This window comes from Lepus europaeus, chromosome 18 (genome assembly GCF_033115175.1).
Source record: "Lepus europaeus isolate LE1 chromosome 18, mLepTim1.pri, whole genome shotgun sequence".
NCBI lineage: Eukaryota > Metazoa > Chordata > Mammalia > Lagomorpha > Leporidae > Lepus > Lepus europaeus.
In genome coordinates, this window is record NC_084844.1 from 55,633,680 (window position 1) to 55,647,518 (window position 13,839).

Below are 13,839 nucleotides of genomic sequence, written 5' to 3' on the forward strand. Positions count from 1 at the left end.
ATTTCTCCTTATCAAATTAAAAAATATGGAAGAATAACAGTATAACCAGACCGCGGATTTAATATATTAGTGTTTTGACATCATTACTCTGTATCTATATTTAAACAATTTAAATGCGGCTAAATCTCTTCTTACTCTACAGGTGTAACTAGTACCTTAAATCAAATGTTTCCTGCAACTCAGTTGTTTGGGCTTTCCATACATGTATTTCTCCCCACTTAAAACATAAAATTACTTTATGATTTTCAAAATTTTTATAAATGGAATTATCCTATATGCATCTTTCGTAATATATTTAATGTCTTTTTAAGATTTGTCCTTGTAAATATACATCTGTAAAATATAGTTTGGGTTAATTTATTCCAAATGCTATGTAGTATTCTAATGTTCAAATGTAGCAAATATATGTGTGTGTGTGTGTGTGTGTATTAAAGATTTATTTTATTTAGCAGGGAGAGTTACAAAAGAGGGAGATCCAAAGAGGGAGAGACAGAGATCTTCCATTTGCTGGTTCACTCCCCAGGTGGCTATAGCAGCCAGGACTGGGCCAGGCTGAAGCCAGGACCTGGAACTCTATCCAGGTCTGGGTACTGAGGCCTAAGCACTCAGGCTATCTTCTGCTGCTTTCCCAGACAGGTTAGCAGGGAGCTGCATTGGAAGTGGAGCAGCCGGCAGTTGAACTGGTGCCCATGTGGGATGCCAGCATTTCAGACTGCGGCTTAACTCGTCGTGCCACAATGCCGTCCCCAATATACCATATATTCTAAACATAATCCTAATGTAGGTGATTTCTAATTTTTCGCAGTTATCAATAGTAGAAAAATGAATACCCTTTTGCATGTCTCTTTAGCACCTTCAATTAAGTTACAGATTCTTTAGGGTATGTCCCTGTAAATGTAGATGGTAGTTTAAGTAATATGACTACCTTCAATTTGAGTGGATAGTGTCATATTTCTCTCCACAGTGTTTGTACTGACTTATTTCTGTGTAATGAATGACAGTGCCTATATCAAGAATTAAATTTAGTTATCGAAACAGATTGTTAGTGTTTCCTCTGTGAAGATTACCTCATGGTTGAAGTTGACATGCAGCTTTATACATTAAGGAAGAAAGCAAGGAAGAATGGAAGAGACTGTCCTGGAATCATTAGCCAATTGTTTTAGATTGATACCTCATTGGCTGCCCTTTCTACATTAGACTGGAAAACATAGTGTTAAGCTAGATACATTGTACATTAGAAAGGAGAAATATTTGATAGGCCATAAAGCATTGACCCTCACAGGTTTTGTTTTTCCTGATCTCTGCTAACATTTGCTGTTGTTTAGTGTTTCATTGGGACAGTCAGATGGCTTTAAAATGTATCTCACTTTTCAAATGCATTTCCCTGACTAATGGCAAGGTATAGAAGTTTGTATGTGTTTTAAACAGGTTTTCCTTTCTATGATTTGCCTATTCATATTCCTTTGCTATTGTATTATCTTTCTAATTAATTTTCCATGGACTTGATTATTCAGAGTAACCTTTTGTTTCTTTACATCCAGATAATTGTTTTTGTCTTATTTTTAACCTTTTGTTAAGTCTTTTATTATACATAAGTATTTATTATAATGGAATTAAATCTAATAGGCTTTATTCTTTGTGGTTTGGTGATATTTATTTTTGGAAAGAAATATTTTCCTACCTTGAAGTCATGAAGAACTCCTATTTACAAAAAAAGGTTTAAACTTGCCTTCCAAAAAATCTTCGTGTGTGTTTTGTATTTATATTTGTGAGTTATTTGAGGTGAAAATCTAACTTAATTTTGTTTTCTGTATGGAAGTCCAGTGTTCCTGGCAGCATTCACTTATTAACCCATGCTCTTGCTGCTAATTGCTTTACTACCTCTATCATATATCAGTTTGTGTGTGTGCATGGACGCTTTGAATCTGCCCCATTGCGGTTCTTGGTCTTTTAATTGTGGTAGCTTTATAAAAGCCCAGTGGGTCGGCCCCTCTTCTTTAAAATTGTCTTGACTATTCTTTGCTTTACTTTTCTATGTAAATTTTAGAATCAGCTTAGCCAGGTCCAGATCCATGAAACTTTTGATTAGAATTTAATTGAATTCTTAGATTAATGGGAGAATTTGGCATCTTCATGATCTTGTCTTCATACTCATAAATATGGGCTGCCTTGTCATTGCTTAGGTGTTTGTTATTCCTTTGTTAACATTTGTATTTGTTTTCATAGAGTCTGCTTATTTAGTTAGGTATATTCCTAGCTTCCTCTTGGTTTTATATCTATTATATCAATCTTTTTAAACATTCTATTTTCTAACTGGATATTGGTGTATCTGGTATTAGCTTTTTTTTTTTTTTTTTTTTTTTTAAATTTTTTGACAGGCAGAGTGGATAGTGAGAGAGAGAGAGACAGAGAGAAAGGTCTTCCTTTGCCGTTGGTTCACCCTCCAATGGCCGCTGCGGCTGGTGCGCTGCGGCTGGCGCACCACGCTGATCCGATGGCAGGAGCCAGGTGCTTATCCTGGTCTCCCATGGGGTGCAGGGCCCAAGCACTTGGGCCATCCTCCACTGCACTCCCTGGCCACAGCAGAGAGCTGGTCTGGAAGAGGGGCAACCAGGACAGAATCCGGCGCCCTGACCGGGACTAGAACCTGGTGTGCTGGCGCCACAAGGCAGAGGATTAGCCTAGTGAGCCATGGCGCCGGCCGGTATTAGCTTTTTTTGGATCATTGTCTTTAGGTAGTCCAGTTTTTTGTCATCCTGTACCTTTCTTTTTAAGTAAATCCACATTCAATATTTTCCTCTCTTATATTTCAAGCATATGTTCATCTCCATTGCTTGAACATGAAACTAGTGTTGCCATTGCTGCTTTTTATGCAGCCCAGATCATTCCATTTTATGAAAAGTACAGTTCACTGCTATTGTCTGTTTTCAGTTATGGCCAAAAGGAACCGCCAGAGAGATTAAAAAAGTTTATGCTGGGCTGGGGCCAGCGCTGTGGTGCACTAGGTTAATCCTCCGCCTGCGGCGCCAGCATCCCATATGGGCACTGGGTTCTAGTTCCGGTTACTCTTCTTCCAGTCCAGCTCTCTGCTACGGCCAGGGAGTGCAGTGGAGGATGGCCCAAGTACTTGGGCCCCTGCACCCGCCTGGGAGACCAGGAGGGAGCACCTGGCTCCTGGCTTCTGATAGGCACAGCGCCGGCCGTAGCAGCCATTTGGGGAGTGAATCAATGGAAGGAAGACCTTTCTGTCTCTCTCTCTCTCTGTCTGTAACTCTACCTGTCAAATAAATAAATTAAGTGCCTTAGAAACCACAAAGGCTTCCCTCTCTGGAGCTAATTGCTCCTTTCTATCTCCCCTTCTCATCTCAGTGCTCAGTTGACTTCTTAACTTTATTCTCTTTGCTCCTATGTCTTTCTTTTTTGTTAGCTTATTTTTCTATCCATTTTCCCTTCAGTTTTGTAACTGTAGTTTTTGACACCTGCCAGGCATATTATTTTATGCTTCACATTTATTAACTCATTTAACGTTTGTCTCAGGCCATGGAGGAGGCAGAGTAGTCTCATTTCATAGATGAGAAAGCAAAGGAGCCCAAGTTTATAAAAGTAGGAGAGCTTGGATGATAGGTCAGGTCTTGCACATTCTTGATGTCAGTAATCTTTCCATTCTAGTATATTGTTGAGGTTAAGTTCCTTCCACCTGTTTTTCTAAGTAGGTTATTTAAATGTATTATGTTTTATTGAGATGGTTTCTTATTAAAAAATACAAGCATGTTTTGGGTAGGGGTGTAATTCAATCTTCTGTGAGAGCTATTCTCCAAGAGCACTCTAAAGAATAAGACATAGAGAAAGAAGATAGACTTAAAGAAAATATAAGTGAAAGTTCACCGTGTCAGAAATATTTTATATAAACATATTTCATGTAGCTGGGGAGCTACATCAGTATTCTAGTCAGTGGTCCTATTGTAAGGATTCTCTTACTTACGTCACTATCACAGTGTGTGCTCTCTCTGCATACTTCTGTAAGTTGTTGGATTCTTTTCCTGCCTTTTATTACTAATTGGTGGTGGTGTTCTGGATAAACCATTTTTATCTTAATGGGTACTAACTATTATTTTACCAGTCTGGATCATGCATGAAGGAATGAAGATTAGCAGGTATACACTCTCCCAGTATTTAAATTGCATTTCCAATCATGAGATGATTCTGTCAAATAGTACAGCACGTTTATAGAAGTGTTAACTTTATCTATGGACAGTATGTTTCAAAGACCCCGAGTGAATGCTTGAAGGTAGTTAGTTCTGAATCCTATATATTTTTCCCCTGTGCATACATATTTATGGTCAAATTTAATTTATAAATTAGACACAGTAAGACATTAACAGTAGTCATAAAACATGATAATCATAGTACTCTTGAGGCCGTTATCAAGTTGTTGGAACACAAGCACTCATTGCCTCTGCAGTTGATCTGATAACTGAGACAGCTACTAAGTGACTAACAGCAGCTAGCATAACTATGGCTATGCAGGACAAACAAGGTGATCCCTTTCACGGTGGGGTGGATAAGGTGGCAGGAGATTTCATGACGTGGCATGCATCAGAACAGCATTCAATTTAAAGCATATTGTTTATTTCTGGAATTTCCTACTTAATATTTTTGGACTAGGTTGACTGTAGATAGCTGAAACCTCAAAGTGAAACTGCAGATAAGGGGAGACTACTGAGTATTTTCTTTTGTTTTATTGTCAAATGGCTTTCAGACTGGTTTATAACTGTCTATACTGCTGCAACAGTGTTTGAATGATACTGTTTATTTATGGCCAGCATCCATTTACATAAGAAATAGTCACTGGGCCCCTGACATGGTAGAAGTTGCGTTGCAGTAGGGAAGGTCTATGAGAAACATAATAAGTGAGTACATCAGATTCAGGGTTAGCAGATGGCAGGGCCGCACTGCGTGAGCAGAGGACAGGAATGTGGGGAGGGTGACTTACCCTTTATGTCACCTAGAGTAGACCTCGTGGAGAGGTGGCATCTGAGCAGTCTTGAGGCATTGGGTTTGCTTTGGGCATTTCTTTCCTGTGTGTTCTTTTAAGAAGTTTGTATAGTCATTCAAGGTTACTATCATGCATTTTCTGTGTTAGTGAAAAGAAATGATTTTCTATGTATTTCCTAATTTTATTTTCAATTATAGCAAAATCTGAAGTTTTTATAAGCTTAGAATTTTTCTATGTAAGACTATCTGTATCGATACAATTAAGAATGGAGAAAATTGGCTTTAACTACTAAACCTGAGTAGAATATTCTGCTTAGGACTTTAATAAGGAACTAAAAATTATGACTACTTCAAGATTAAAAATAAAAATGAATAAGTTTGCTTCTTCTTTAATTGTGTTTCAACAAAGGCAAGGTTTTACTCCCAATATTATATTGAGATATATAAAAATCACAGCTATTTTTATTTTGTAGGGTGACTGTTGGATCTGCATGGAACTCATGTCTACCTCGTTTGATAAGTTTTACAAATATGTATATAGTGTATTAGATGATGTTATTCCAGAAGAAATTTTAGGCAAAATCACTTTAGCAGTAAGTACCTTGTTTTCAAGTTGTTCATTGTAGATATAATTATATAAAGCTGCTGCTGGGGTTTTGAATGCACCTTATTATCTGAATGTCCTTCACAGAGTTCTACTGACTTTCATGGACAATCATTTGCGGGACAAGAGACAAAATTACTTCTGAGGGGTAATTAACACAACAGGTCATAAGAATACTTTCCAAAATAAGGTCTGGATAAATACAGTGTTCTTTTCATTCGGATCTCAGTGAGCCTTAACAGACTGTGCTGTAAATAAGACTAGAAAGAAGAATATTCTCTTCATGTCTCCTTGTTGCATTCACTGTTTTTGGGTAGGTTGTATTACCACCTGTATCCATAATTAATCCCAGTTGTAGCAGCCACCTTGAAAGTCTGAGGCAGACTCTTCCCTGTGGCCCAAGATGTGGCTTATTCATCCAGACTATTTAACATGTTCACTAGCAATTACAAAGACCAGTTCTGCTACTGATTTGGCTAAGTTACTCTTACCAGAGTATCATCAAGACAGGAAAGAGGCACTTGGTTGCATGTGTATTTGTAGTCTGAAAATGAATTTATGATCATTTTCTTTCTTTGAATATTTTAGTTGACAAATATTACAGTTTTTTTCCCAAAAGGAGAAAGTGATTTTTTACTTTAAAGATTAATTAATTAATTGAAAAGCAGAGCATCAGAGAGAGAGGGAGAGACAGACCTTCCAATTGCTGATTCACCCCCCAAATGTCCTCAACAGCTAGCGCAGGGCCAGGTGAAGCTAAGAAGCAGGAACTCCATCCTGGTCTCCTATAAGGGTGACAGGGGCCCAAGTGCTTGGACCATCATCTGTTGCCTTCCCAGATGCATTAGCAGGGAGCTGGATTGGAAGCAGAGTAGCTGGAACTCATACTGGCATTCTGATACGGGCTGCCGGCTTCGCAAGCTACTATATAACCTGCAGTGCCACAACATTAACCCCCAGTAATTAATTTTAATAGTGCAAAATTAGTAGGATTCTTAGAAACCCCTGGGAATCTGAGCTAATGACACACCCACGTTTGATAAGTTGTAAACGAAATCAAGTAGGAAGTTGTAAAATAATTTTTGGGTTGCATTAGATTCCTTTCGTCCTTGCCTGCACCCTCCCCTTCCAGTCATAGAGCCTTTGTTCAGGTCCTGGCTCTACACCCGATTCCAGCTTCCTGTGAATGCAGACCCAGGGGAGTGGCAGATGACAGCTCAGATGGTTGGCTTCCTGCCACCCATGTGGGAGACTGAGATTGGCTTCTGCCTTGGCCTCAGTCAGTCCTGGCTATTGAGCCATTTTGGGAGTGAACCACTGACTGGGAGCTCCCTCTGTTCTCTACTGTCTCTCTCTCTCTTTCAGTCTCTCTCCCTTTAAAAGAAATCAATTAAAGATAATAGTGCACAAGACTTACTCTGCAAGTAACTCTTGGCACCCCACATCTCTGTGCTGGAATGAATGGAAAGGTAGATAATATGTCTGACAAGGTACCATGGCATAGTGAAAACACCATAAGTGTGGGCATTCAGAATAAAAAAAAAAGTTACTTTTCCAAATCAGTGATTAAGTTTAAATGTTTCATTAAACAGATTTCTTTTCTTTTTTTTTTTTAGAAATCTTTTTTTTTAGGCTGGCGCCACGGCTCACTAGGCTAATCCTCCGCCTGCGGTGCCGGCACCCCGGGTTCTAGTCCCGGTCGGGGTGCCAGGTTCTGTCCCGGTTGCTTCTCTTCCAGTCCAGCTCTCTGCTGTGGCCCGGGAAGGCAGTGGAGGATGGCCCAAGTGCTTGGACCCTGCACCTGCATGGGAGACCAGGAGGAAGCATCTGGCTCCTGGCTTCAGATCGGCGCGCCAGCCGTAGTGGCCATTTTGGGGGTGAACCAACAGAAGGAAGACCTTTCTCTCTGTCTTTCTCTCTCACTGTCTATCTTTGCCTGTCCAAAAATTTTTTTTTTAAAGGTTTATTTATTTGAAAGTCAGAGTTACACATAGAGAGGAGAGGCAGAGAGAGAGAGAGAGGTCTTCCATCTACTGGTTCACTCCCCAAATGGCTGCAATGTCCGGAGCTGTACCAATCTGAAGCCAGGAGTTTCTTCAGGTTTCCCAAGTGGGTGCAGGGGCCCAAGGACTTGGGCCATCTTCTCCTTCTATCTCAGGCCATAGCAGAAAGCTGGATCAGAAGTGGAGCAGCTGGGACTCGAACCTGCACCCATGTAGGATACTGGCACTGCAGGCGGCAGCTTTACCGGCTTCGCACAGTGCCAGCCCCTGTTGGAATTTCATATAAAGAAGTTAGACTAGAAACCATTTTATTATTCAGATGGTAAATGAAATTTTACATTGATCAGGTTAGCCATCTCTCTCCAGAATATAAAACCAATATTAACTTGGAACTTTTTACTATTCATTATAATTACAATGCAATAATGGTTTGGAATATTTGTTGAATATTTATTAAGGTGTTAGAGCATTTAGTCTTCATAGCAATCCTCTGTGGTCAGTAATATAAGCCAGCTATTACAGATGATAAATATGAGGCAGAGAGGTGATGTAATTAATTTGCTTTACAGTTTATACAGTTAGAAGTGGTAACTGTTTTAAGCCTAGGCGGTCTAATTCTTGACCCCTCATCTTAACCACTGCATAGCAGGATGATCATGAAATTGCAAAAACATAGATAAAATTTTTATATATTGCAGTATATGTAATATATACACTAAAAATTATTTCTTATATATTTTGCTTGTGTTTCTAGACTTGGTTATCACCTGATAATATTAAGCATAACACTTAAAATTGCTTAGGTTAAGTCTTTTGCTAATTAATAAGCCAGTAAACCCAGAAGCACAGTTGTTGAAACATGACAAGTTTATGTGCTCCACATTCCTACTGCCTGGCAGCATGATGACAGGAGAACTTGACTTTTCTGTAGCACATTGTTGTCCTGTTCTCTTTTCGTCTGAGGTTATGGAAATTTTGATTCAAGTCTCTTTTCCCTCCCTTCTTAAGAAACCTATGATTTTCTGATAATGGGCTGTGATCAAACAGGGAAAATTCTGGATAAATTGCCACAGTAGTTGAGAAGAAATACACTTACTTTGCATATTTCACCCAAGAAGGGTGAAGATTATAAGGAACTGAGAATTTGGGAAAACTTATTAATTACTATTGACAATGAGACCAGCCCATGGATCTTTCTTGTACTATCTGTATTCTTGAAAAGAATGTAGAAACAACTAAGTTTGCAGGTCTAAGGTTATCAATCAGCATCTCCTTTTAACATAAAAATGATGAACTCGATATTGAAGTATGACCTTTAAGAAGTATATGGAGGACTACTGCATGAAATATGCCTATGATAAACTATTGTGCTGTTTGATGAACAAGAAACAAGTTGTTTATCCCGCCTCCCATTTTTTTTTTTCTCTCTAGACTGTGAAAGCACTAAACCACTTAAAAGAAAACTTGAAAATCATTCACAGAGGTGGGTAGATTGTTTTTTGTAGATTAGAAAATCACTTTTTTCCCTTTCTTGGTAAAAAGTAATACTGAAAATTATAGTGCCACTGTATAAGCTTTCCTGACATTTATGTTTAGCAAAAAAATACATAATCTAAAGCTTTATTATTCTTTTATTTGAGCTGTATCATTTCAGTCTATAAGTATGCTGGCCTTAGAATTTGAAGTAGATTTTGCTGCAGGTTGTTTTTACTTGTAGTTGAAAATAATGATTCATCTGGCTGATAATTAGTGTTTCTTTGCATAGAAGTGAGGTACTCTGGTGGTCCTGTGAACATCCAACAACAATCTGAGGGGTAATAATGAGGGGTAATAATGATTCATCTGGCTGATAATTAGTGTTTCTTTGCATAGAAGTGAGGTACTCTGGTGGTCCTGTGAACATCCAACAACAATCTGAGGGGTAGGACCCTGAGCATTTCAAAGGGATGCTGCTCTATCAAGCGTTTCTTCTTCACTTTAGAGGATCTTTCTGTCGATTAAGAAAGGTCTCTTCATTAGTATTGTAAAGGGAAATTTCTCTGTTATTTATGATAACAGCAATCTTGGCCTTATTAGACCCAGATTCAGATTTAAACATAGTAGAAGTAGTGATGTAGTGGAAGACCAAACTTAAAAAAGCAGCATTAACCCCATGGGAATCCTGAATTTAATTTGGCAACTAGATTAAATTCTTTCTCTGTTTATTACTATGCAAGACGTAGAAGCAGCACACAGAGTCACTACCCTCAGTCAGTTTGTAATGGACAAACCTAAGCTAATACCTGGCCGGATGTGAGTCAGCAAGACAGTTAAAGGATGAATGCAAGAGCAAATTCAGAGAAATGGAACATTTTTAGTTCTAGGAAATAACGTTTCTGGTGGTTTGAGAAACTAATAATTGGGCATTTATTTATGTGCTTTTACTTTGGGGTTGATGCTGGACCACAGAAATTTGTTAACCCTGAACATCAGAATATTTTGTTTAATTTTGCCTGTTTTAAAGCTTGTAATAAATAGTAAACAGCCCTCTTATTTTGTCTTTTGATCTAAAATCATGTAGCACCAGGCACCCAAATAAAATTATTTGTTCATGTTGTAGTTCATCTTGTTCTTGTTTTGATTTATTCCCTCCTAAACAGCTAAAGAGTTGTTCTGTAATTATGAGAGAACCACCTGTAGCACATTTGACAAAACTGAATGATCTTAGCAAAGCACTGAGACATTGCCTAGAGAGTAGCTGAATGAAATAACTCGTCTCCAAATGTAGCTTTGGTTTTCCTCTTGATAAATAAAATGATGAGTTCCTAGCCTTTTTTTTTTTTTTTAAATCAATTAGGGTCGGTTAGCTTTTTTGCTGTAGTGAGAATACGTTTGATCCCAAATAGCAGAAAATCCTATCTGGCTTAAACTTAAGGAAGTTTATTGTCTTTCATAAGTCTAAAGATAGGGTTGCTGGAAGGGCACTATGATTAGAGATCTAATGCCCTCCTTCATGTGTTGACTCCATCCTGAGGGTAGTAAGGACGGCAGCAGTTCCCTTTGTCATATCTAGCCATGACATATGACAACCTCCTGACAAAGAGATGTCTTTCTGTGTGGCTGTCTTAGGAGCATGGGAATTTTTCCTACTTAGATCTAATGTTTTTTTTCTTGTCTCATTCACCAGAATTGCCTCATGCCCTTATAGCCTCAGGGAACATGAGACTATCCTGACAAGTCTTAACACATGGAGAAGCCAGGTCTTGGATGTGTGATAGAGCCATGCAGAGGACACAGATACTTCAGCCAGCTTCAGGTTCCATTGGAAAGGATTGATGGTTAGGTTTGGTAGGCAGGCAGTTGTGTCCGTGATGGTAATAGTTCTTTTCTGGACTTTGTTTTTGTGAGTCACCTTGTGAGTTATACTCTGTATCCTTAGTTTATGTTCACTGAGCTTTGACAATGACACTGACATGAAATGGGTAGAAGGATTGAGAATAGGGATAGAGAATTTTTGAAGAAGGGGAGAAAATTGACCAGTCAGTTGGCACATAGTATAATGAGTTGTCAGTGAGGAAGGCATTTGACTTTTTCCTATTTCATGGAGAGCACACATACTCTGGGAATCTGTTTCTCAAGGACAAGTCCAAGAAAAGATTGGTTGGAAGAAAAAGGATGACACAATACAAAATCTAAAAGAATTTCCTTGTGAGAAATAATCAAGTAGCTGCACTGATTGTTATGAATAATGTTCAGATACTGCACTAAATGTTTCAGTTTCTACACCCCTGTGAACTAGGAATTATTTCCATTTTGTAGATGATGCAATCATGATTGCTAAGAGGAGTTCAAGAGCTTGCTCAGATCACATTGTAAATTTCACACTCAGATATTGATCCTTAACATCTCTGATCTCAAAGCTCATGGTCTTTTAGATGTACTGTATGAGATACTTCATAAGTTAGATAAGGCTCCTCTACTTTAATGGAATTGTGGATTTATAATTTGTATACTTCATGTTAGTTGTATAGCTTTTGACGTTTCTTATAAATTAACTTAGTGTGTACTGTGACAGGATAAATCCATTCCTATAGATTGAGCATGCCTGATCTGAAAATCTGAAATGCTATAAAATTTGAAACTAAAAGTTTCTTTAACTGGTGAAGTATGCCAGTATTCCAAACTGAAAAAAACACTTTTTGTGCCACACATTTCAGATCAGTGATACTCAGCCTATATTTTGATTGTTATATAATGATTTTTGAACCAAGTAAATGAATATAAGCCTCTTTATAAAACAAAGAAAACATTTTAGATTGGCTAATTTTATTGTGAAATATTTTTGATATTTAGCATGCAGAAATTCTTTTTCTAACTTTCATTAGAGAAAAACCATATTTTTATTTATTTATGCTTTACAAATTTGAAGATGGTAAGATAAAAAATCAACCTCCATTCATATTTTCTAGATTTTAAAGATGTTGCTAGTGAAATGACTTTTGCTATGCACAATACTAGTCATTAAAGATCTACTTAAAACATGAATAATGATGGCATGTGATAAATGGAGATAATTTGCTTCTCCTTATATTTCTGAATTTAAAAGACTTGACCGCTATATGGTTTTTTAATATTTTTGCTTAAAGTACTTTAGAATCTTGCTCATTTGATTGATTATTAGTACACTGAATGACATCTACCTCTTGCAGATATCAAACCTTCCAATATTCTTCTGGATAGAAGTGGAAATATTAAACTCTGTGACTTTGGCATCAGTGGACAGCTTGTGGACTCCATTGCCAAGACAAGAGACGCGGGGTGTAGGCCTTACATGGCAGTAAGTGTGAAGTCCACGCCTTCTTTTGATAGTCATTGCAAGAGAGCTGGTTTCCTTTGGTGATATACATCTGAGGACTCAGTCTACTGCTGATCATGCAGGCTGGAATGTTTTCCTTTCACCTAAAGCCCAAGCTCTGGTTCTAGATATTCTGTGAAACATAGCTGTTATTCCAGTGAACTCTATTCATGGTATCACTCAGTTTCTCTTACGTGGTGTTTGTGATGTTCATTGATTCTTTTCCCTTACTATATTCTTCTTTTTTTTTTTTTTTTTTTTTGGTGACAGGCAGAGTGGATAGTGAGAGAGACAGAGGGAAAGGTCTTCCTTTTTGCCGTTGGTTCACCCTCCAATGGCCACTGCAGCCGGCTCATTGCACTGATCTGAAGCCAGGAGCCAGGTGCTTCTCCTGGTCTCCCATGCGGGTGCAGGGCCCAAGCACTTGGGCCATCCTCCACTGCCTTCCCGGTCCATAGCAGAGAGCTGGCCTGGAAGAGGGGCAACCAGGATAGAATCCGGCGCCCCAACTGGGGCTAGAACCCAGTGTGCCGGTGCCGCAGTGTGGAGGATTAGCCTGTCAAGCCACGGCGCCGGCCGATTTTGCAACTTTTTTTTAGTCTGTTCTGCCAGTAACTTCTGTTTTCAGTTTTCAAACTCTTGTAAACTAAAGATTAGCTTAGAATGGAATAAATTTTTTTCTCTCCTTTTGCTTGTAACAAGTTTTCTCTTTGATTTATATTCCCAAACCCAGTGCTTTAAGCAATAGAAAAGTAAGAAGAATCACAAGTGAGATGTTACAGATTTTTCATCTTGTTTATGAATGGGAAGGCTTAGTGCTACCCGGATTTTCAGACTTCATTTTAAAAAGTTGATTAAGTCTTATTTTATGTCATTTAAATGTATGTTATTAAATTTATTTCATATCATTTGAAAGTAAATTTTACATCAGTAATTTTTCTTCCTTTCATTTACCTCTCCATTGAAAAATGTATTAAAAGACACTACAGATTGAATATCTCTTTTTCCAAATGTTTGAGAACGGAAGTAATTTTTCAGATTGCCAAGTTTTATGGATTTGGTGATATTTGTGTAGACTTTGACCATTGAGTATTCCTAATCGGAAAATCTATATAGATGAGCAAGAGTGCAATTAACATTAATTTTAAAAGCTTTAATGTGTTTGCTCTTATTTGTTGTGTCTTGACAAAACGCATCAGTAATATATCTTTGAAGATTTTTGTCTTTAGTCTTTTTTTTTAAAAAAACATTATCTATTTGAAAGTCAGAATTATAGAGAGGCAGAGAAAGAGGGGCGAGTCAGTCTTCTCTCCGCTGGTTTACTCCCCAAATGGCCACAGCAGCTGTAGTGGGGCCAGTCTGAAGCCAGGAGCCTGGAACTTCTTCTGGCTCAACCCTGTGGA

At 38.2% G+C, this 13,839-nt stretch overlaps 1 protein-coding gene across 2 annotated transcripts in view; it reads left to right on the plus strand.

Annotated features, from left to right (window-relative positions):
• Positions 1-13,839, plus strand: part of MAP2K4 (mitogen-activated protein kinase kinase 4) — a 120,642-nt gene that overhangs the window by 79,565 nt on the left and 27,238 nt on the right. For both annotated transcript variants that reach the window (XM_062216498.1, XM_062216499.1), the window contains 3 exons: positions 5,469-5,588; positions 9,034-9,085; positions 12,291-12,418. In XM_062216498.1, the coding sequence (XP_062072482.1) occupies positions 5,469-5,588; positions 9,034-9,085; positions 12,291-12,418 (300 nt within the window). The remainder of the gene's footprint in view (positions 1-5,468; positions 5,589-9,033; positions 9,086-12,290; positions 12,419-13,839) is intronic.